This window comes from Xylocopa sonorina, chromosome 1, assembly GCF_050948175.1.
Source record: "Xylocopa sonorina isolate GNS202 chromosome 1, iyXylSono1_principal, whole genome shotgun sequence".
Lineage (NCBI taxonomy): Eukaryota > Metazoa > Arthropoda > Insecta > Hymenoptera > Apidae > Xylocopa > Xylocopa sonorina.
In genome coordinates this window covers 2,082,528-2,105,225 of record NC_135193.1, presented here as the reverse complement: position 1 = coordinate 2,105,225, position 22,698 = coordinate 2,082,528, and the positions used below count along the sequence as shown (strand labels likewise).

Below are 22,698 nucleotides of genomic sequence, written 5' to 3'. Positions count from 1 at the left end.
CAAACGGTGTTACGTTCATCAAGGGATTCAAGCGCAGCAGTCGCTAACTAAAACGCGATTACAAGACTCGATCAGAGCCAACGGTGGCGCGAATATTATTCCCTTCGACACGAACCTGTTCTAATTTTAGTTCTAACCACAGCCAAAATCTACGCGAGTAGAGACCGTCGTCTATGAATCATGTTTAATTAACAACCCTTAACCAGATTGTACGAGCGATAGGTGAAAGGTATTCCAAGACGCGTCGAATCCGATAGAGTGTAACTGTACGATTTAAATAAACTTATGCGCTTCCTAAACCAACATCTCGCTCTGTAACCGGTTGAACTGTAAACCGACTCTTTCTTCTCCACAGGTATTCCCGGGTCGGAAGAGAGATAGAGATAGAGAGGGAGAGAGAGAGAGAGAGAGAGAGAGAGAGAGAGAGAGAGAGAGAGAGAGAGAAAGAATGTGAAAGTGAATTCGTCCTTTTGTTCTACTAGTGTGTGTGTGTGTGTGTGTGTGTGTATGTGTGTTCGTACAATCGTCCAATCGACGGGATCTCGACCGTTCTATCTAACAGGGTCTACCGTTTATTTCTAGGATTCGGAGGGTGTTATGTCCCTCGTGGGAGATCCACGGGAATACCAGAGACGCCCATCAAGTGTCCTCGGTGCGGGAGAACGTATAAGATGAAGAGAAATTTAACCACTCACATGAAATTCGAATGCGGCGGACAGAGGAACTTTACGTGCCATGTTTGCCCGGCGAGATACACGCAGAATATCGGTCTGCGTAGACACCTCTTGCAGAGGCACAACATCTATCTACCGCCAAAGTTTTCCGTCCCCAAGCGAATATTTGCCCAACGATAGGAATAAACGAATCGACGATTCGATCTCGCTCGTCCTCCGTCCTCCATACGATCCGCGCTTTTTACCATACGGTACGCGCGTAAAGACGATTACCGCCGAACAATTCCCAGTTACGAACAGAGACGAGTCTTTACGCGAGAACGCGTCGCAAGTCCCACGCGTTCAACGGTAAGCAGCGAGGTAAGAGAGGCGGGGTGTGTATGTACCTGTTAACGACCATTGTTCTCACTACTGTTATTCTTATTACTCTATCGTTTCTGCATTATACAAGAAAAAAAAGAAAAGAAAAAGAAAACACGAAATAAACGTTACCCGCGACATCCCGATTTCCTTTCACTCTCCAAGATCGAGCTGTCCCTCGATCGTCCGGTAGACGACGAAAGTGGTAGCTAGCACGCGAAAGACTCGAATGCGTCGGCGAATTCAGCTTGAAATGTCGTTTTCATTGTTTTACAGAGCCGCTAATCACCGCGCGGGCCTCCAGAAACGGATGCTTCAGGAATATGGAAGCGTTCACCTGTCACCAGTGCGGCAGATCGTATCAAATGCGACACAATCTGGTGAAACATTTGCGATTCGAGTGCGGCGGGCACAAGCATTTTGCCTGCCACTTATGCCCGGCTAGATACACGCAAAACGGGAAGCTAAGGCAGCACATGCTGAACGCGCACAACATTTTCGTACCGCCCCGTAAAACCTGGATGAGATCCACTTACAACTAGACCGTCCCACTCCTTTCTCACCCAGCATTCATCCCGACGCTTTCGTTCTTTTTTTTGATTTTTCTCACCAGCGCGAAACTTTTTCATAAGAGCAACTCTGTTCGTGTAACGTTTGTCAGGTTAAACGGTAAGGAAACCAATAAACTTGTGGATGAAACTCGAATCGCTTCTATCTCGTTATTGATATGAGAAAGCGTCGAAGAGGAAAAGGTCGAAAGGGTAGAAAGGGTTACCGGAGCAAATTTCATTCTAAAGTTTGACGATTTCTTCTTTCAGGTTTTCCCGATAATTTTGTTGTCGTTGTAGTCGATACAATTTCTTGTTGTTCGTTGTTGTGTGTCGCGTCATCGATAAGCAAGAACACCGGTGATCGCCATTGAAGACCGCGGCTGCTGATTCCGTGTTCGCGTCGCCGATCGTCGAAGATCGTTCCCGAAGAAGAGACCACCAGGAAGATCACAACGATGAAAGGTCTGCCCGAAGAAAGCATCCGGCCACGAAGATGTTGTCCCGCGTTCGTTTCTGCCCGATTCTCCCTCTTCCCATGTAGAGTTCAATAAACGATTACCCACAATCGCGATCGTTTGGTCATTGATTCATTTTGTCACGTAGAAAACGTTCTTGAAAACGAACGCTCTCTGTCATGGTTCTCTGTTACGCGCAAATGAACATTTGGGATGTTTTTGTAATTGCGTTGGCAATTGATTTAGCTTGTTTGACTGTCTGTCCGACGGTGATTCGAAGACGAGAAACCGCGCGCGGGCAACCGTTTTACGAGCCTAAGTTAGACATCCGCATCTAAAGACAAGAAACCCGATAGTTGCTCGAGACGCACCGATCGTTTCGTTTGCCCACGTTCCGATACAACTGTACTGACGATACTGTTTCTCTTTTCATTGTACAGGTTCCGCGAGGTCTCGGTTCATTTGCTAGCAGTGCGGCCGAAGCTACACGATGCAGTGCAACTTGCGAAGACATATGAAATGGGAATGCGGCGGAAAACGGCAGTTCCCCTGTTGCTACTGCAGCTACTGTTTTACGCAAAAGACGAGTCTTCGACGTCATCTGATCTCGATTCATAAGATCGACGTAGTCAACGGAGCGGAGGCTAATTTTATATTGTAAAAGAGGGAAAACGTGCTCCTTTCGCTGTCACGAACGATAGAATCGACAGCAGTGTCTGTCTGTCTGTCCGGTTGCCTTGCGTACAATTAGCTTCCCTTCCAGATCCCTCTAAAAGACGGTAGATTGCTTCTGGCGATTCCCTTTATCCTCGTTCCAAATGGTTCATCACAATTTTTTTTTTTTTTGTTTGTTTGTTTTAAGGTTACTAGCAGCCAGAAGTTGGAAAAGAAAGTCGATCTTTAAGAATCGAACATAGTTCGTTGTTAATCTCGCTCTGCTGTTGATATTACTCTTCTAGGTCTACGCGAAGATGTGCCTATCGTCCCGACGAATTGGGACGCAGCGGCGTGTTTCCACGGGGTGTTCCGAGCGATGGTCCCAAGGGGTGAAATCTAGCTTGAAGGTTTCGATCGTCGATTCGAAAATTGTCGCCATGAAATCGTCACCCGAAGACACATGTCTGATCCAACACGCGAAGAATCTGCTACTCGTGCCGAAGATCCTCGTCACTGTTCAAACTTCTCGGTGCGCAAGATCATCGTGGTCATCGATCCTCGAAGATGCAGCCACGGGAAGAGATCAGCGTCCGTCGTCGTCTACCCGAAGATACGCCGCGAAAAGATATCGGAACGCGCGACGGACATTAGTAAACTGCATGAACTCTTAATCGTTCGAGTTTGTAATAGATTCCAGCTGGTCGCGTTTATTAACGTAGTTGTTAGTGTGTTGTTTCACCGCTGCGGCATATTATATCAAAATACACACTTCTAATACGCCTTCTAGAGTCTCGATAATAGCTAGATGTCTTAAGCTTTTACTGTGTCATGGAAAGTGTCTATCAAGGATGCTAAATATAACGAAATAAAATTTTATATCCAGCGTTATCAGAATGCAGTGAAAACCGACCAGTTCCACACAGAAGAATTGCATTTATGCGTACGCTCGTGTACAAATTTTGCATACCGTTTTTTCTTTTTTTTTTTTCCACCTTAAAAACTTCTCCGACAATTTTTTCTCCCTCACGATACAATACACTCTCTTGTTTTATTCGATTCGTCCGCACGTGTCGAAGATACTCTTCCTACGTATCATTTCGATTATACATGTACGTATACAGCAATTATTAACGATACTCGTACTAGAAATTCAAAGTAGTTCCCCTTCTAGATCTTTTATTCTCTTCTCTATTTTGTAGTAATTGAAAAAAGAAAGTATGGAAAGATCGTTTCTTGTCGATTCCTCTTTAACTCTGTATTTCTATTCTCGGCCGCGTTTCTTTCCAGCTTCCCTTCGAGATAAATCTCACTTTTCTTCTTCTACTTCTTTTACTTCTTTCTACTTTTTTTTTCTTTTTTTTTAACACTTGGATCACTCTCAAGCCGAATATATACTTTCTTTCCCCCGCCCCGGCCATCAACATCTCACGCTTCCTTCCTCCTTAACATGTGAAACTTGTCTGTTTTTATTTTTCAGGGATTAAGTCGGATTACGGGGTGTACCCGAACTACGTCGTGAGCAATTTCACCCCGTACAGCCCGAGCGTGGGTTGCCCGGAGTATTCGAGGCGGTTCTTTCAGAACCCGTCGTTTACCACCCCGAAGGGCGTCAAGCTCAGGTGTCCAGGCTGCGGGAAGAGCTACGTTAACACGGCCACCCTGAATCGCCACCGCGACACGACCTGCGGCAAGATCAAGAACCCCAACGGGAAGTGGGAGTGCGTGCGTTGCGGAAAGCGGTTCGACATCAAGGGCAGCCTGGCCCGTCACGCCCGTACCAAGTGCGGCACCAGCAAACAATACAACTGCATCCTCTGCAATCGCATGTACACCCACCGTTGCACCCTCGACAGACACCTGAAGAACTCGCACAGGGACAGTTTCGGCAATGCCAGCTGCAACACGGTCTACGAGAAGCCCAAGCTGATAAACACGTGACAAGAGGAAGCGGAAACGTCGGAGAGCCAAGGGAGGGCGTGAGATTTTTAAAGGATGTCGGTTAAAGATTAGGTTTCGTAAGGTGATTTCTTGTTTGTTTTAATCGTTCACCGAGGCAACTAATCAGAAATTGGTAACGATACGAGATCGGCGGGGAGAGAACGCGACAACGGTTCCACGAGAAAAGTTTTACTTTTTTCTTTTTTTTTTTTTTGTTTCTATTTTCTTTTGAGGATATTGTCTTAGATCTTTTTTTTTTCTTTTTTCATGCATTCTCAGTTTTGTTTTCAACGTTGATTATTAGTTTTTATCGTACTACGCGATTCAGCGTTGCGAGCGGAGATCTTAGAGGTTCGAGATATGTTTTGTAATTGCGAGGGAAAATGCTAATGCAACGAGTACTCGCCAATGGCTGGTGCGCTAAAGGCCTTAAGGAATAAGCTTCTATCGAACAAAACGAAAACAAGGTACATATAGACACTTTTACTAGTTGTAAGATAAGATTGTAGAACGTCATTGAAGTGTAGCGAAAGAAAAAAGAGATTCAAAAGGGATTCTACGAATCGTGATGCTCGCGACAATTACGTGCCCTTTACTTGCCAAGTGTCTTATTATTATATCTGTACGTATATATATATATATCATCGATATATCTGAGTACAAGAAGAGAATACGCTTTGCGATCATTTGGAAATGCTTTGAAACCACTCCTGTTATCGGCTCACCGCGTGGAAGCTTGTTTTAACCTCTAGAGAATCGATAATTGACTTGCTGCAAGTCAACGGAGAGCGAAAGGACGGAATATCGTTCCATTTCAACAACGTACGAATACATTTTTGGTTTTACGCTCGGAACTAACGACACGTGGACGTAGATGCTTTTTTACTTGTTCTTGTTTTCCGTCGTTTATAAACTTAAATTATCTGTGCGTGGGATGGCTTCCCGGTTCTCTAAAGGTTGAACGTTCACGAAGTATGCAGCACGGTTCGATACGCATGGATTCTAACGTCTAAGTACGTTCCGTGAGGAATTCTCTGTCACGCGTGTATAACACATGAATGCGTAAACGTACCGCGTATACTTTGTTGGTGCTGAACGTGTCAAGTTTACTTAGCTATAACTATTATTGTCAATGTTGTTATTTTATTCTTATTACTATCATTATTATTATTATTATTATTATTATCACATGCATCGTTATCATCATTACTATTATTATTATTATTATTATTCTTGTATTATTACATTACTATCATGTTGGATTAATCATTCTAAGACTGCGTTACATAAAAGAAGCTAGGATCGTAAGGGTATACATAATAAGTAACTGCAATGGTGCACTTAATAACTTTTACGATACGTAATAGGATAAGCCAAAGTTGAGATAAGAAATACTGGTTCACTAAATTGTAGCGCGATCGTTGAACGACGATGTCCCTCGGCGTTGCGTCGCGTCGCGTCTGATTGTGAGTAGCTGATTGGGCTGTGAATACTATTTGTCTCTCGCACGCTTCGATCTCTCTCCGTAACGGTGGCGGAGCGTGCGAATCGAAGAAATTAGCTTCCATCTTTTCTTTATCTTGACTTGCGATATTGTTCTAAGGAGAACTTTGTTATTATAGAAGATGTTACGTGAAAATAATAAATTCACACGGTTTACGTATATCTCTATCGTGCGGCGTATTTCTTGCGACCGGCTGACACTAAAGTTACACCGAATACATATTCACCCACGACACTTCCCCCTTTTACCGAGCGAAGGTAGACAGAGAAGACGAAGAGGAAGAGTAACAGAGACGGATGAAACGAATAAAATATACTGCCATGTAAAACTGACTGCCGCGTACTCTTCCATCCATTGCCCTTTCTCGTTGTCTTTTAGCTCGCGATACGATGGAACCCGGCCGTCCAGCAGGACGTCTATCTGACGTATGTATCTCGTCGAAAAAATCAATTCTGGCTTTAACACCGCGATTAGAACGTCCCCGCGCGTTCCTTCCTTCGACTCCCATCCGTGGCGAAGAGCCCGATTCACTAATGCAACTTTCCGATACTGTTTCAGTCAAAGGTCAACTTTTTTGCGATCAACTGCCACGCGATATTTGGAGGCGTTGCAAGGACGAGCTCCTCTGTTTGAAGTGCGCAAAGAAGTACAGCGACTGGAGGAGCTTGCGGAAGCACATGAATTTTTTCTGCCAAATGGAGCCGCTCTATCCTTGCCCTTATTGCACCCACAGGGCCAGAATACCGACTCTGCTGAAATATCACGTGGTGCGCGAGCACGCGGCCTTCGCGACGATCGAGATCTATTAGCCTCCGTCCGCGCTCTCGTACACCCGTGTCCCGTCAGTGAGTTGTAGTCGTCAGCTAGGCTGATGTCACAGATGCAATAAACGTATCGTTTACAAACATTGTCGTACTTTCCGCGCACAGCCACGAATCGAGGTTACTTTAGCGAACCGTTCCCACACATTTCCCCGTCGTCCATCTTCGAGAGTTACACGCATACGCGCGTTACACGTACAATCTCTCAGCGGCTCGTCAAGGCTTGTTGTTAAGTTGGCTAATAGGTTGGCTTCCACCGCTGGCTTCCATCGCAATTCCATTACGAGACGTCCGTGCGCGCAGTTGGACGTGTTTCGCACGACCGTTGGACGCTTCCCGAGGCGGGAAACAGAAAAACCCGGGCAATAATCGTCTCTAACGTGCACGCTTTTGATTTTTAGGGGGCGGCTTGTTCAGCCTACAGTTGGACGACTCGCTGATGTCGGATCAGTCCGGCAAGCCGGTCTTTATCTGCCCGAAATGCGGCAAGGGTTACACCTGGAAGGCGAGCCTGCAGCGACACTTGAGCACCGGTTGCGGTTTACCACCGATGTTCTGCTGCAAGTTGTGCGACTACAGGACTAGCAGAAAGGACATACTCTTCAGGCACATGAGACACGTGCACTCGCGGGTTCCGGCTTAGCGTAACGTTCGCCACCCCCGCGACCGTCCTCTCTTCCGTCGCTTCTCTCATCGTTCGCGCGTTCCCACAGACAATCGTTCGCTTTACCGCAAACAGAGCAAACGTTCCTTCTTTTCATTCCAATTGTTTTAATAAATACTAAATGTAGGTGCGCGCGGTCGCACACACGCACACGCGTACTTTCTTGCTGCTAACCTTCGTCGAAAGCGTAACTTGCTTCGCACGATTCGAAACAGGTCGATGGCTCGAGTACGTACGCACGTATGTAGGTCTTGTTTCGTACAGGATGAGAGAGAGAGAGTGAGAGAAAGAGAGGGAGAGAGTGAGAGAGAGAGAGAGAGAGAGAGAGAGAGAGAGAGAACGTCGATGCGTCTTCGTCGAGCTCCGCTTCATCACTGTCCTTTTGTTTTGTTTCAGGTGCGTGGGACGTGCGAGGTTACGCGGACGGCTACAATCACATCGATAATCTTCAGTTTCACCCGGAATTCGACAAGTTCAAGATTTCCGCGAGCGCGCAGTCCTATCTCCAACATTGCCACAAACGGCACGCGTGCAGCTACTGCAAGAAGATGTTCCCGTTGAAGAACTTGCTCAGGCGGCATATGCAGTTCGGATGCAAGATGAACCCGCGCAACTCGCAATTCGCCTGCTCGTTCTGCCCGTACAAGAGCACCTACAAGGCGAACATGGAGAGGCACGTGCGAAACGTTCACGACACCGGCGTGCTGAAATTCCGCTGCGACTTGTGCAACTTCCGCAGCAATTACTCGTTCTGCGTGCGACGGCACATGAAGACCTTCCACCGCGCCGTACAGCCGAGCGATACGAAACAGTAGCCGTAGACGCGATCGTACAGCATTGTATAAGTAGAATTAATCCTAAGAGCAGAACCCGTTTGTAGTCGTAACGACAGCCGGAATGATCAGTATTATACGTAAGGGGGTACACAATTTCGATAACAATTTCGTAACACCACGAACTGGAACGCGTTGGACCTTTACGCTGGACCTTAGGCGATGTTTCTTTCTTCTCTACTTTCGAATAGAGAATGCAGCTTTGCGCAAACGGATTTCTATACAAATATTTTCTAGTATACAACAACGATCATCCGCGGTAGACGATAGGTATACACACTGTATTGTAAGCTTGGAATTTATCGAAATAAATGACAAACGTTGAGGTTGTTTGCACTCTCGTGTTCGAGGAACAGAAAGAAACCGAATCATTGGATACCTTTCATCGTCGCAGGCAACGATGACCGTCGTCTCGTTTAACGAGCCTCTCTTTTAACGGCGACCTGCTCGCGTGACTCGATCAAGCATCGTCACGATTGTTGTTTCCAGTCGTACGCTTGGTGCTGGAACCGATTCCGCGGAGGGAATCCGGGATTTGTCGAACGGCAAACGAAGGACGATACCGCGAACGAAAAGAATTTTGTTAGTCGTGTCATATGTATGTGTCCAATGAGAAAAAAGGTGGTCAACGGCATTAACCGGTCTGGTGTTGTTGTTTCAGCGTTATTGTGGCCTTACAAGACCATCTACGCGTTCGAGCCGGGACATCGAGTCGCTCGATGGAACGCCCGGCAGCAACAGCTCCGTCAGGGTGGCGAATCGGATATTCGGGAAAGGAGTTTCGTTTGCGTCGACTGCGGCAAGGCGTACGCGGTGCACAGATCGCTCTGGAGACACCGAAAGTTCGAATGTGTCAATGCCAAGCCGAGATTCGCGTGCGACGCGTGCTCGTACAAAAGTCCTCACAAATGGTGCATGGAGAACCACAAAAAGAGGCACCACAGCAACGTTTACAATTGACAGCCAGGCCGTTAGTTTCGCCCCGTCTACATAGACCGATAGACGGACGAGTGGCGCGTTGCGTACGATCGTTAACCGAGCTCTTACTTACGAGGATTTTTACGAGGACACCTGCTGCTATCCAACCGGCTAGCTCTCTGGTCCTTCTTCTCGTCGAGCTATCAACGAGCTATTTATTAGATTTACACGACGAGCGTGACTCTACCGCTTCACCGATTACCGTTCATGTAATTACCGTGTCGCTGTACGATTTGTTAATTTACAGTTCGTTAAGATACGTCGGCTGACGTGCCAAGCTAGGCTGAATCTACCTGTGATAAGCGCGAACGTATATTACGGAATGTTACAAGTATTCTTATTGTTATTATCATGGTTTCCCCCTTCATCATTCGCGCGTAAATATTTATAGACGAATACTTTTATCTTTGCATTTTACGTTACCTCCGTCTGGGTGAAACGCAATCGCGGAGCGACGTTTCCGTTAGTTGTAGAATAGATGCTAGACTACTCGGAATAAAGCGTGTTCGCAGCGGTGATTCGGTGTCCGGGGATGCGACGAACCGAGAAAGAGGGATGCCGATGGCAGGGACACCGTAAGGAAGATTTTAGTATGTAATTAGTCGCACTCGGTGATTCGTCGAACATTTGCATTTAAAAACGCTTGCGCTCGAACCGTGACTGCTTGGCGCGGCGCAGCGGCCGACCATTTCGGTTCTCTAATAAAATGATTCCGCAGGAATGCGTGTTGTGTGTTCACGATCTCTAACCTCCCCTGGTAACCCACGACCGTGTCCACTAGTCCCGTTTCCGCCGCGTCGAATCGACCCGATATTGCATACACAGCCCTCCCCCTATCTTCTATCCTCCGTTCGCACCCACGTGCCGCCCCCGTTTCTAACTTGGTCCCTCTGTTTTCAGCCTACCGGAAGATGTACATGGGCGACCAGGTTCTCGGCTACACCTGCACAATGTGCAGCAAGTTCTACAAGATGTGGAGCAACTATTTAAAACACAAGTGCGAACCGCCCCAGTTCAAGTGCCCGTTGTGCCCGTTCGCCGCGTTCAAGGCCTTCATACTCCACGCCCATCAGGCCGAACAGCACTTCAAGGTCACATCGCCGAACACCTGAACCCGTCGCTTCGACCGCAAACCGACGCGTCCTCCGAATGCCTTAATCCGCGTCGAAGCTTCCTCGTGCCTACACTCCTCCTCAGCCGGGAACGGTTTCCGGACCGGCCGCGGGACAAGCGAAGGACCCATTTTGTTTTTCGCGCGCTACCCTTTCACGTGCCGACGTCAATACCTTTACGATTTATCGATCGGAACCGACTGCCAATCGCCGGTGAGAAGCATGTTACGGGACCTGGCTACGATGCGTGTTGCGTTGGGAAAACGCCTAATAGATGTACATGTCTCTCACACGTTGCTTCCTAGGTTCCGTTAACCACAATCTTCCGTTTATCTTATTAATCGAGTATTCAATCTTTGTTGCTCCGACCGTAATTGCTCACCGACTACTTCTCTGTCGCATAAAATACACGTACCCCATTATTCATCGAAGCTCGTCGCTCGGATCGTTCTGTCGCACACCCTCAGAAACCAAAACCGTTTTGCCAGTCGTTCGTTTTGCTAACGCTCCATTCATTTTCGCTGTCTTTCTTCTTCTTCTTCTTCTTTTCCTTTTTTTTTCTTCTTTCTAGATTTAAGGAAAGCTACGATTTAAACGATACAGATAAAGCGTCGCGTTCACTCGGCGAGCGTCGTTCGCCTTATCGCGAGTTAAGGTCGCAACGGCGTCACGCGGACTTGCCACCTAACTTAACTCCATTAAACTACGTAAATGCATGTATTTTCGTAAAATACCAAAAAATAAAGAAACAGAAGAGTATCTGTGAAACGATCGAAGGAGCTGTCTTATCTTTCTTGGGTGAAGAGGCTTACTTCCTCGCAACGACCACCGAACCTTCGTCTCGCGCGCCGCTTCGTCGCCACGCTTTTAATTGGACGATCGATGGTACGATCGTTGGAACCCGTAATAACCAGCAATCGATCTTATTTGTTTCAGCCACGAATTACCTTTCCAGCCGCTACCGAAACCTGTCCAAGTGGAAGCGAACCTTGTCTGTTCTATTTAAAAAAAAAAGAAAAAAACATTCGGTGGTAAATGTATGCCGGTTGAATAAACGAAACGTACAGAAACGCAGAGGTGTATGAGCATTCCTTTCCGATGCACGTTGCGTTCGATTGTAAATATCGTTTTCCGCGGAGAAAAGAATGTACGGTGCGTCGACGGTCAGTCCGGAAGGTACCGAACGTTGCCAATCGAGGTCGAATCGAATCGAGCCGGATCCGAACGAAGCAAGGCGCAGAGAAATCGGCGAATTTCGAATCAGAAAAAGAGAGAGGGGGAGAGGGAGAGAAAGATAGAGGAGATTGTATGCTTTGCTGATGCTTTTGTGGGGCGAAAGCTTGTTCGTGAACGACGAAATTGGGCAGAAGCATCGTAACTCAAAGGTGGCTTTCTTCCTTCCTTTCAGGTTTCCACGCGTGCTGCGAGTGCAAGAAAACGTACAGATCGAGAATGGCACTGAATCGGCACGTTCGGGAGGAATGCGGCAGAGTTTTGTACACGTGTCCCTTTTGCCACAGTATCATGCCTATGAAGTTCAACCTGCTCAATCATCTGAAGAAGGAACACGGTTGCGTGGCGAAGATCTGAAGAGATTCGCGTACCTATCCCCCGTAGACGGAGGAACTATCGATTACTTCTCCGCGGTTCTATTCCATTTTCCTACATCTTTCCCTGTTCCCGTGTTGAACCGCGGTTGGACACGCGAATACTCTAGGACGCCTCGCGCGAAACCATTTCACGAGAGCGTCGGTCTGTCGTTGTCTCCGATCGAAGTATCACGTAACCAACGTATACTTGTACCGCACAGGTAGACCGTACGAAAAGGTAACGACATCAATAAACTATCATCGCTGCAATCATCTAATCGTAAACGTATTATTCCCTCGTCTCACTGTTCATCTCGTTCGTCCATGTGGTGCAAAATAATGAAATCGTTCAGAAACTGCATAGGTGTTCGCAACACGCATACGTGCATTCATGTACTAACGGCTGCATGGGATCGAGAGTCGAAATTGAACTAAACCTCGTACGTGTATCTCGCTTTCATCTTCGTTCGCACTTTAACACTTTGATCGTCGCGCGTCTGATCCGATTTCCGAGGAAGAAGCGAACGGCGATAACCGTACGCGTATAATTAGGAATGATTAGCGATAACAGGTGCAAAGTGTTCCGATCGAAGGAAACGATCGACCGACTGGCACTTCGACTTTTATTAATCGTCGCTTATGATCTCTTTTTCCAGGTTGTCTAGTCGAGGGTCAGACGCACGCGTGCAAGAGCTGCGGGAACGTGTACAGGTATTACAGCTCGTTGACGAGGCACGTGAAAGAGGAATGCGGCCAGCCACCCAAGTACCAGTGCCTCTATTGCCCGAAGAAGACCAAGCTGCGATGTAACTTGTTGAAACACATGCGCAAAAGGCACGGTTGAAATCGTCCCGAAGCTGCTCTAGACGTGGACACTGTGAGGAGATTGTGATAGAAGGTTCGACGAGAAAGAGGCAGCGTTACAGATCCAATAGGACGAGGAACGTTCACCAGAGGACGACGATTCGATTCGTTTTGCATGCGCGACGATCTACGCTTCGCAGTCGGGTTGGACGTATTACGCGCCCCCGTTCGTGTCTCCCATCGTGTTTTCCCTCCCAAACGACATGGACCGTTTGTAACATAGTGTACATTGTTTTCCGCAAGCATGCGCACATCGTCTCCTCTTGTAAATAAATAGCCAAAATTAGTTGCGTCGAACAGACTCGAAGAACGTTTGTCGGATTAATTAGCAGAGATCGTGGCAAATTGTTTCGAGACCGCGGTCGAACGAAGTAGCAATGGAACTCGAACGATTGCGAGGGATGCCGTGATTGCGTTGCAACGGAAGGGTGATTGGTGTAAGAGAGATGTTCCGTTTGGTAACGACGCGTTGCGTTCAGCGTTCGTTCCGCGGCTACCCGCCACTATTCTCTCAAAGTACCCCGTTTCCGCCTCGAAACGACGTCTCGTGGTATCGAACTCTGTCTACGCGACCCACTCTGCACAGAAACTATACACAAATACGCAACTATACGCAACCACGTTAAAATAAAAAAGATAATAAAGAAAAAAAAAGAAAAGAGCAAATAAAAAATAAATAAAAACGCAGCTGATGACCGCGAGGTCGAAGTGCGTCCACGCGCGTGCTTCTCGGTGATACAGGATCGTGGCAATTATTGACGATGCGAACGCGTTTCTTTTTCAGAATGGAACACCTGTTTGGCTTGCTCGAAGTCGTACAAGTGGAGGAAGTCCTTGCATCGACACGTGCGAGAAAGCCCGGAATGTTGGCCCGTTCTCCTAACCTCCGGAAACGGCGAATTCATCCGACAAATTCACTACAAAATGCTCTACAACGTAAACAATTGACTCGCCACGTATTCACCGCGAATTACTCGCGCGACCTGCGATGCGATCGAAACCGTTACCCCCGCTATTTTCTTTGTTATTTCGGATACCTTTTTATAGAAATAAATGTTACATTATATTCTGATACTAAAAGGCTGATGCGTTACGATTGCGTGAAACGCTGCGCGCGATGATTCTCGATTCTCTTTTCAGGCTTCTGCACACGGGAGTGACTCGTCGCCCGTTTCAGCGATCGCTGGAACTCGAGCTCGAATCTTCCACCATAAGTTCGTATCGGCTTAATTGTTTAGCTCCCCGCAACAGTCGTGACAAGTATCACATTTTTTTCGGGTTACGTACTTTTTTTCCATTTTTTTTCATTCTTTTTTTCTTTTTTTCTTTTTTTTTTTTTTTCTTCTTTCCCAATCCCTTTACGTATTTCATTGACCATATTTTTTGCTATATTAATTTTCACCGATTTCACTAAGCACCTAACGTGAGAGGAAGTAAAATCGATAGTTTGTTACTGAATGTTGCTTTCTCATCGAGAACACATGTACACGTATAATAGGTACACCACGCACACACGCGTACACGCTCACGTTGACAGAACATCGAAAGAAAAGAGTACCTAAATATATATATTTTGACTGATACGATGTTTCTTTTACAGATTTCCGGCTTCGTCTCTCAGCGGTCAGGACACCGAAGAAGCCGCAAAGGCAGTGCTTTCCTTGCGAAAAGTGTCACAAGGTTTACTCGAACATTTCTACTTTGTACCGGCACTTGAAACTCGAATGCGGCATATCGCCGCAATTCCATTGTCCCTACTGTAACTTCAGTTCCAAGAGGAAACACAACCTGAAGTATCACGTGACCCACAAGCACCGGTTTCCACATCTCCACGATAAGATAAAAAACAATTTTTACGCGTAACGACATTGTAATCGATAGAGAAATAAAAATTTATCATTTCAAAATTATACGAATAAAACGTATGGATAATTGCATTTCTATGTGTGCATTCCTTGCAGTCGTCTAGCTGTTTATCACAAGTGTTTCTCTGTTTCTTTTTTTTTTTCATTTTTTTTTTCTTTTTTTTCATTTCATTATTTTCCGAATGTGAAACCGCTTGAATAATCATTAAACGTTTGTCGCTTGGTTTTGCAGGAAAACAATGTAAACGGACGAGCGCGTCGCAACGTGATCCTAATCGTACAGTCTGTTGCAGCAGATGTTGTTCTCGCACCGATCCTTCAGATTTCACGTTTAACCCGCCGATGCATATTTTTGTTTCAGGGCATCTCGCGTGCCACGCTGCGTGGACTTTTTAAGAGAACCTTGTTTTCCTAACGAGCGTCGCGATCTTTAATCACTGATTTCTCCCAGACGTTGAGAAAGGCCACAGTTGCGATTGATTAAACGATGAAGTGCGAGCACGAGTGGCCCGCCTTTACTCCGTTCGGTAGATAAAAATACGCGTAAGCGTTCTAATCCAAAGGAAGAAGTGCACGCACGCACACACAGTTGCACGTAAATACGACAATTTTTCTCTGTACATTTCTTGTACATTGATATATACATATAGACATATACATATGAGACATATACATGCAATTTGAAATATGTATGAATCGAGATCATCCTACGATCATCCGAAGCATCCTGTTTGGTTATCTTATTGTGGAGGGTTGGAAATTGGCATATTTTTCACCGAAGACGAGGCTCGAAGAAGATGGAGAGATTGATCGAAATCGGCTTGGTCGAAACGGAGAGAGAACGATCGTGACGTACGTCCGATCGTGTTACGTTCAACAGATCTGTCCATCTTTTCTCGCTACCTTGATATACCTCACGCCTATTCACGTAAACACGGCAAAATTTGATCCTGGGCGCACTTATTTCTCGAAGCTATTGGCTGATACGTTATGTGTTGGGTTGGTTACGGGTTTAATCTCACTGATCTCTCTTACCGCATAACTATTCGTGCATCGAACGAGAACAGGATCCGCAATCCCTTTGGCACCCTCTATTCACCTCCGCACATCCCCTCACATTTCGATCGTTCGTTTTAATTCGCGTATTTTGTTTCCCCCGTCGATGATTTTGTTACATTAATTTCCTTTTTTTTTCTTTTTTTTTTTCTTTTTTTTTTTAATTTCGTCAAATAACCTTTTACGTCGATCTCGCGTCTCGCTTGGCGCCGGGACCTGTTGCAGGAATGGTTGCATTGCTGTCGTTGTTGCGGTCGGATTTCAAGCAGCAGCATCATCATCAACAACAGCAGCAACAACACCAACAGCATCAACAGCAGACGGGCAAGAAGAGTCGCTCGTCGATGTCGGGCGTCGCGACCACGACGAGGGGCGGCGTCGTGCTGGCGAGCAGACGCGTCAGCAATGCAGGGGATAGTAACAGCTACGACAGCGGGAACGACAATGGTGGCGCGCGAACCTCTACTCGCGAGGTGGTGTTCCCCGATTCGTTCGAGGTGTTGCCGCAGCCACGCGACCTCAGCGTCGTGTACATGGGCGTGCCGCACGAGCAACAACGGAAATTCAGGTGCCGTTTCTGCGGGAAGGGTTATCGATGGAAAAGCACGATGCGCCGCCACGAGATGGTCGAGTGCGGTGGTAAACCTCCGGCTTTTCAGTGTCCCGAGTGCCCTTACAAGGCCAGACAACGTGGCAATCTGACGGTGCATTACAAACGGCATCATCAGAAAATTGGTTACGACGAGGGCGCCTAAGGCGGGTTCGCGTTTCTTCCGGATTGGCACGATCGTCTTAGAAATCGTCTCTCCATTTGTCCACGCCACCAGAACGACGCGTCCGTTACGCTCCATTCCTTTCTTCGCAATCATTCCCTCGTTTCTATTGAGTTTCTTTCAAACCACGAAACGTTTCCTCCCTCTTGACGCTGTTTCCTTCTTCTTCACCTCGTTCGGTACCACGGGTTGTAAATAACAAACGGAAGGGGCAGGCAGGAACTCGATGCAACAATTTATCGCTCGCTTCGCCGCTTGAAACGCTGCGTACGTACGGCGTATATCCTTTCATTTCTACGACGATCGTGTCCGGAATGGTGCGAAACTGAAACGCGTGTCTTATAAATTGTCCGCGAACGGTTTATCTTCGAACGAGGCGATCATCCGCAGTACTGTCGAGTCTCAGGAGTTTGTCGGTTTAAAAAGCGACGCTGTAAGACAAAGTTAATCGTACGTACAGATTAGGGCGATCGCCCTCTCTTATCGATCATCCAAATGGACGATCGTGTTACCACTTCTGAAATCTTTCTTATCACAGAGATTCGCGTACTTTCTAGCATTTTTTTATACTAGACGTTTAGGTGAATTTTTATGTCTAGATGGTAAGGTATTTTTATCTAGAAACGGCACGTTACACGGTACGCAAGGTACGCAAGATATGGAACTGTAGCGGTTGAAGTCGAAATATTACCGATCATTCCGAGCGTAATAGGGATAAGGGATGATAGTGCCTTCTTCCGATAGAAACGAAGTACATACATATACAAGTAAAGTTAGATATAGAAAGATCGTGTATTTATCGCGATTATTATTTATCGCGTGTCGCTGGTGATTTTCGCGAAATAATCTCCAGAAAAATCGGTTACCTGAGAACATTTAGACTTACTATAGACGATAATAATTATTCGATCTTCCAACTTTGCCCCCTTGATCGAGTGGATGCGCGACAACTTTCACACTTTTGTTCGATTTACACGTTAAACGATAGGTGGACAGTCGACGGGAACAAATGAAAATAAGGTAAAACGAAGGAAATATTTGAAATCGTCTTTTTCTTACATCTTTGGCATTGGATGGAACGAGCAACGATAACGAGTCAAGATCAACGAATCTTTATCGATCATGGTCATCGCAGTGACGGTGTACGGTTTGTCGGTAATCGTAATCGTTCAGTATTAACGAAATACTTAAATATAATGCAATAACGATGTTGTAATCGTTAGCGTCTATGAGCGTCCATTTTTAGTACTGCGCGAGCTGGTTACGTTCGAACAACCGCACAGGACGATGACATTCAAACACACAAATCTATTTCTTGGGATCGCTGTACCTTCAAACGGATTTATCGAGGCGAGGAAAGCTCGCTCCCCCGGAATTTAAATTTAATGGAAGGATCGAATAAGTCTGCTCAAACGAACAAAAGAGCCGATCTCTGCGTGTAGACACTTCTATAAGTTAGCCTCGGGTCTGTTAGGCTGACGATGAGTATCGCGTTCATTGAAAAATGAAATATTACTCGATAACCGATACGTATCGCATACGTATCGCGATGAAACATTCCTTATTTCTTCGGGACCGACTCGTTTGTCGTTCTACGTACAAGTATATATTCTTAGTCTGATAAGAAGAAAATGAACTTTTTTCCATTTTTATATGAACATTCGTACATGCGCACAATAGAAAGAGGAAAAAAAGAGAGCGAGAGAATGCGTGCGTGGATGTGTGTCTGAGCGAAAGGAGGAGAGTTCACATGTTGATCACCCCGAGGTTGTGCATGGATAGAACGAGAAGAAGAAATAGGACGCGTCGGGACGTTGGCTGCCTGAACGACGTCCAGTATTTTTGATATCAGTATTTACGAATGCTCGCATCGATCTGCCTGCGAACAACCATAGGATGTACTCGTTGCACCCCGTTTCCCTTGTACCTTTCGTTGTTAAGTTCGAGGCGACTTTGCGTCTAACCTGTTCCACGCGGGGACCAATCAATTCCATCAACCGGTCGTAATCGAGTCGTGTATATTTAAACACAAAATAGTACACCCTGTACATTTTACCCGTAACTTCCTTCGACTTCCTTGTTACGACCTTGTTGGCGGACAATCATTGTATTAACAAGGAAAGAATGCAAGTCGTCCATCTCGAATACTCGTCCCGATATTTTGCACTTCATTCTTCTCTTGGAAAGGTTTACCACTACGAGACCGAACTATTGAATACCATTTAAGATCAATATCACCAATTAATATTATTATTATTAACATTATTATTATTATTATTAATATTATTATTATTATTATTATTATTATTATTATTATTAATATTATTAATAAAAAGAGAATTTTTGTTGCGGGTTATTTTCTAAAGATCATATGTGTTATTCCACTTCCCCACGCCCCTTCTATTTTTTTAACATTTCCCGCGTTATAAGTTTTTGCGTGCGAGACAAAAGAATCCAACCATCCAGAGTAAGGCGTTTCGAAAAGCGAGAGAGAGAGAGGGAGAGAGAGAGAGAGAGAGAGAGAGAGAGAGAGAGAGAGAGAGAGAGAGAAACGTCCGTTGTCGTTGCGTCGGCTCAGCCGGTATTGAGACAGGAATTTCCGAGCGATCATTTCAGCTAATCGAGAATTTTTGTTTTCAGCGTATTGGCAACGGCAGCACCTGCTGCCCATCAGTTTCGAGACGTATCCCTGCGACACCTGCGGCAGACAGTACAGACGGGTGATATCGTTGCAACGGCACAAGAGGCTCGAGTGCGGGAAAGAGGCTCAGTTCGAGTGCGTCTTGTGCCACACGAAGTTCAAGCACAAGCACAGCTTATTAAGGCACTATAACGTACACATGGCGGACGTGAAGAAATCGGCCAGGTTCGAACGCGAGAAGAGGTCGGCTTGACAGACGGAACCGGAGATTTCGATGCGTGGTCGCGGCGGCGCGCGTTCCGCAATCATCACCCGTACGCGTCAGTTCGCGAGCAGTTCGCCGTTTCACGAATTCGCTCGTTTACCATTTCAGATCATTTCTGTTCACCCCTGATGCGTTCCCTCTATTCTAATCTAACGTAATCGAGTATTGAATAACGATTGCTGGCGTTGGATTAAATTTACAACTAATGGCGTACATTGACAAAGAGAGGAGACGTAGCGATCGCATACCTTGTGCTTTAGAATATGGCATGCGTTGTACATACACACGTACGCATTACGTACGTCGTATGCCGGATACAGCGTGATTTGTACATGATTATTTGTTTTCTTCCCGTCTAAGTGTACAATGAATGGCGATGTGCATTGCCAGCGGATGAATTTCCTGTTTCAGTTTTATTCATTTCCACGATTTCAACGTTATCATTTGCAGAAAATAAAAGCCACGTTTTCCAATGAATTTCTTATTTGTCACGCGATGTATTCATGTTTGTTCATGTTGTACGCTCTCGATTAATCCTGAATGAGTCGCGCAACGTTTCGCGGTGAGGCAGTTGCGTCTTCTTCCATCGTAACCGCGGGCGTTCGACGAAAAGCAACCTTTGGCGAACGAGAAGGTAACGCGCACGGAAGACGAACGAAAGGCTCGTTACGTCTCGACTTAATCGTTTTCCCGACGAAGACGTAATCGTCGTCTAACATCTGAAAGTTCGCCGACGTACTATCGGAACATCGTCTACATCGTCTCGTTTCGTTTCAGGTTATTGGCCGCAGCTCTATCCGACAGGCAGGAACGCGATCGGGGCACAGGAGACGGGAGCGATCGTCTCGAGGAGCCAGGGCGTCTTCGAGCATTCGACGTACAAGTGTCCGAGTTGCGGTCGCTCCTACAAGAGGAAGTCCTGCTTGAAACGGCACTTGCGTGTCGAGTGTGGTAAAGCGCCGAAATATCAGTGCAAGGTGTGCCAGGGTTGGTTCAAATACAAGCACAACTTGACGGCACACATGAGGCTCCACGTCGAGGACCCGAAATATCATTGCAGCGTGTGCCTAAAAAAGTATTACAGACGGGACAAGCTGGTGGAGCACCAGAGGAAGCTGCACAACATCTTCCCGATAACGTGATCTGCTCGTCGCGTTAACGAGCGCGGATGACCAATTTTCCTATCTGTCAATTTTGTACGCGAACCTCGGATGTTCTTCGACAAATTGCGTATTACGTTGGGAATGTCTCTCGCCTTACGTTAAAACTTAGAGTCGACTCTATTGTAGTTACATATTTATCTTCTTTTTTTTTTCTTCTTTTTTTTTGAGATATTAAATGGTATTTTGTAACAACCAACGCTGGGGAGTTGGTTTCGTGAAAAAAAAAGACGAGGTCGATGATAGCGGAAGAAACGTAACTGGCAATTTTTGGGAAAATTTCTCCGAGGAAGATCAAGTTCTAAGCAGGTTCCAATCGAAGAATCGAGTGCGAGACTTCAACTGCGATTCACTTGCTGGAAGGAACAAGGTTGATACGTCGCCTGCGTTAGAGTCGTCAGGCTGATCGATTTTTTAACGAAAATTTCAATCTCTTTTTAATCGGTAGGAAACGTGTTTCCGATGGAGCGACGCACGTAGTTCCTTTTTCTAAACGAGACTGCGATGTACGTTTCGAATAAACGACAGAAAGAATTTACATGCAAGTCAACGATTTTCTTTTGACACACACGATCTTCTCTTGCTGGAACGACATTCTCACGATGATTTCGGAAGCGAACGATGGAGTCGCGTTAGCATAAAATAGTTGACCGTTTCGATGAACGAATCGGGCATTTAAGGCAGCGCAGTAAGAAGAAGGCCAAATCGGGGGCAGTAGTACATATGTGTCTGATTTTTCAGGTGGTCCGGGTCGATGGGAACGCGCGATGGTCCGAGTGACGCCCTACCAGTGTCCGAAATGCTTCAAATATTTGAAATCCTCGAAATCTTGCTGGAATCATCGAAGCACGTGCGGGACAGATAAGAAATTTCGTTGCGCTTTTTGCGACTATCGGTCCCATCAGAAAGGCAATGTGCTCCGGCACGTTGCCACGCAGCATCCCGAAGCGGGTCAGAAAAAACGGCCGAGCTGCGTGTTAAAGGTTAACGACGCGTGAAACAAGTTGAGATCGAAACACGAGTGAGCGCGTGTCAAATTGCGGAGGTGGTCGCGACTCGTCGACGGTTCCGATCTCTCTCGATTCGCGGCGGCAATTGTAACCGCGCGACGCGCGCGCCACCCTCGAAACAGAAAGAAAAAGGAAAGAGGAAGCGGAAGAAACATATGTAAAGTCGAAGAGCGATGTAAAGCTGTGAGAAAAAGCTGTTGTATTTATTAATCCACCCAGAAACGATCTTATTCGTGGCATTGCGTCGCGATTTATCCCTCCTAGTTCTAAGCCGTCGAGAATCGGACTTTTCTGCTCGGCAGACAGGTACGTTCTCCCCGTTTGTTCGTCGACGATCGTCCCGCGATAACGTCGATACTATGGTATCGCGCGAACCTGTTCTGCACCTTGTCGGCGTCACGGCCCGATCGGTGATCGTAGGCGTTTATGAGGTTGCTTCGATTACAAGCATGTGTACCAAGTGTGTGCTCGGTTGAAGTGCTACAGAGACGTGGCGCGAACACGAGTGTGACGGAGTTAAAGCTATATTTTCTGTTTTTTCCGGATTACAGATGACACCGACGAGAACAAAGCCGTCGTGGAGAACGCCGATCTCCCGGTACAGGCTTGGAAAATCCACGAGCAGGGGTTACCGTTCGCCGAACTGAAGATACCAAAGGCGTACAACTACGTTGGCAAGAAGCCGCCGGGACAATTCGCTTGCAGCAGATGCGGAAGATCGTATATGAGGAAGGACTCGTTGCAGCGGCACGTCCACTGGGAGTGCGGCAAGGAACCACAGTTTCAATGCCCGTTCTGTCCACAGCGGTGCAAACGGAAGGCTCATTGGTTGCGACACATCCGCCGGCAACACTTTGACAAAATCGGGGACTCGGAGGCCTATCTGCTAGCTTACATGCCGAAGCTCGAGATCGACTAAAACTTCTCG

General features: G+C 46.4%; 1 protein-coding gene and 1 pseudogene across 21 annotated transcripts in view; both read left to right on the top strand.

The window, feature by feature from the left end:
* The window catches only part of LOC143425135 (longitudinals lacking protein, isoforms A/B/D/L), a 133,832-nt gene that overhangs the window by 71,898 nt on the left and 39,236 nt on the right, over window positions 1-22,698 (top strand). Inside the window, exon 7 of one of the 21 annotated variants that reach the window (XM_076897988.1) lies at window positions 14,601-14,878. The exons of 13 other annotated variants lie outside the window; for them this stretch is intronic. In XM_076897988.1, coding sequence (XP_076754103.1) covers window positions 14,601-14,863 — 263 coding nt within the window. In that variant the 3' untranslated portion in view covers window positions 14,864-14,878. Of the gene's footprint in view, window positions 1-582; window positions 871-1,310; window positions 1,592-6,697; window positions 6,964-8,020; window positions 8,455-9,118; window positions 9,433-10,335; window positions 10,606-11,955; window positions 12,161-14,600; window positions 14,879-22,698 lie in introns of those variants that run through there. 7 more of the 21 variants (XM_076898086.1, XM_076898052.1, XM_076897880.1 and 4 more) reach the window with 7 other exon arrangements.
* On the top strand, window positions 16,192-16,741 carry LOC143425514 (longitudinals lacking protein-like; annotated as a pseudogene).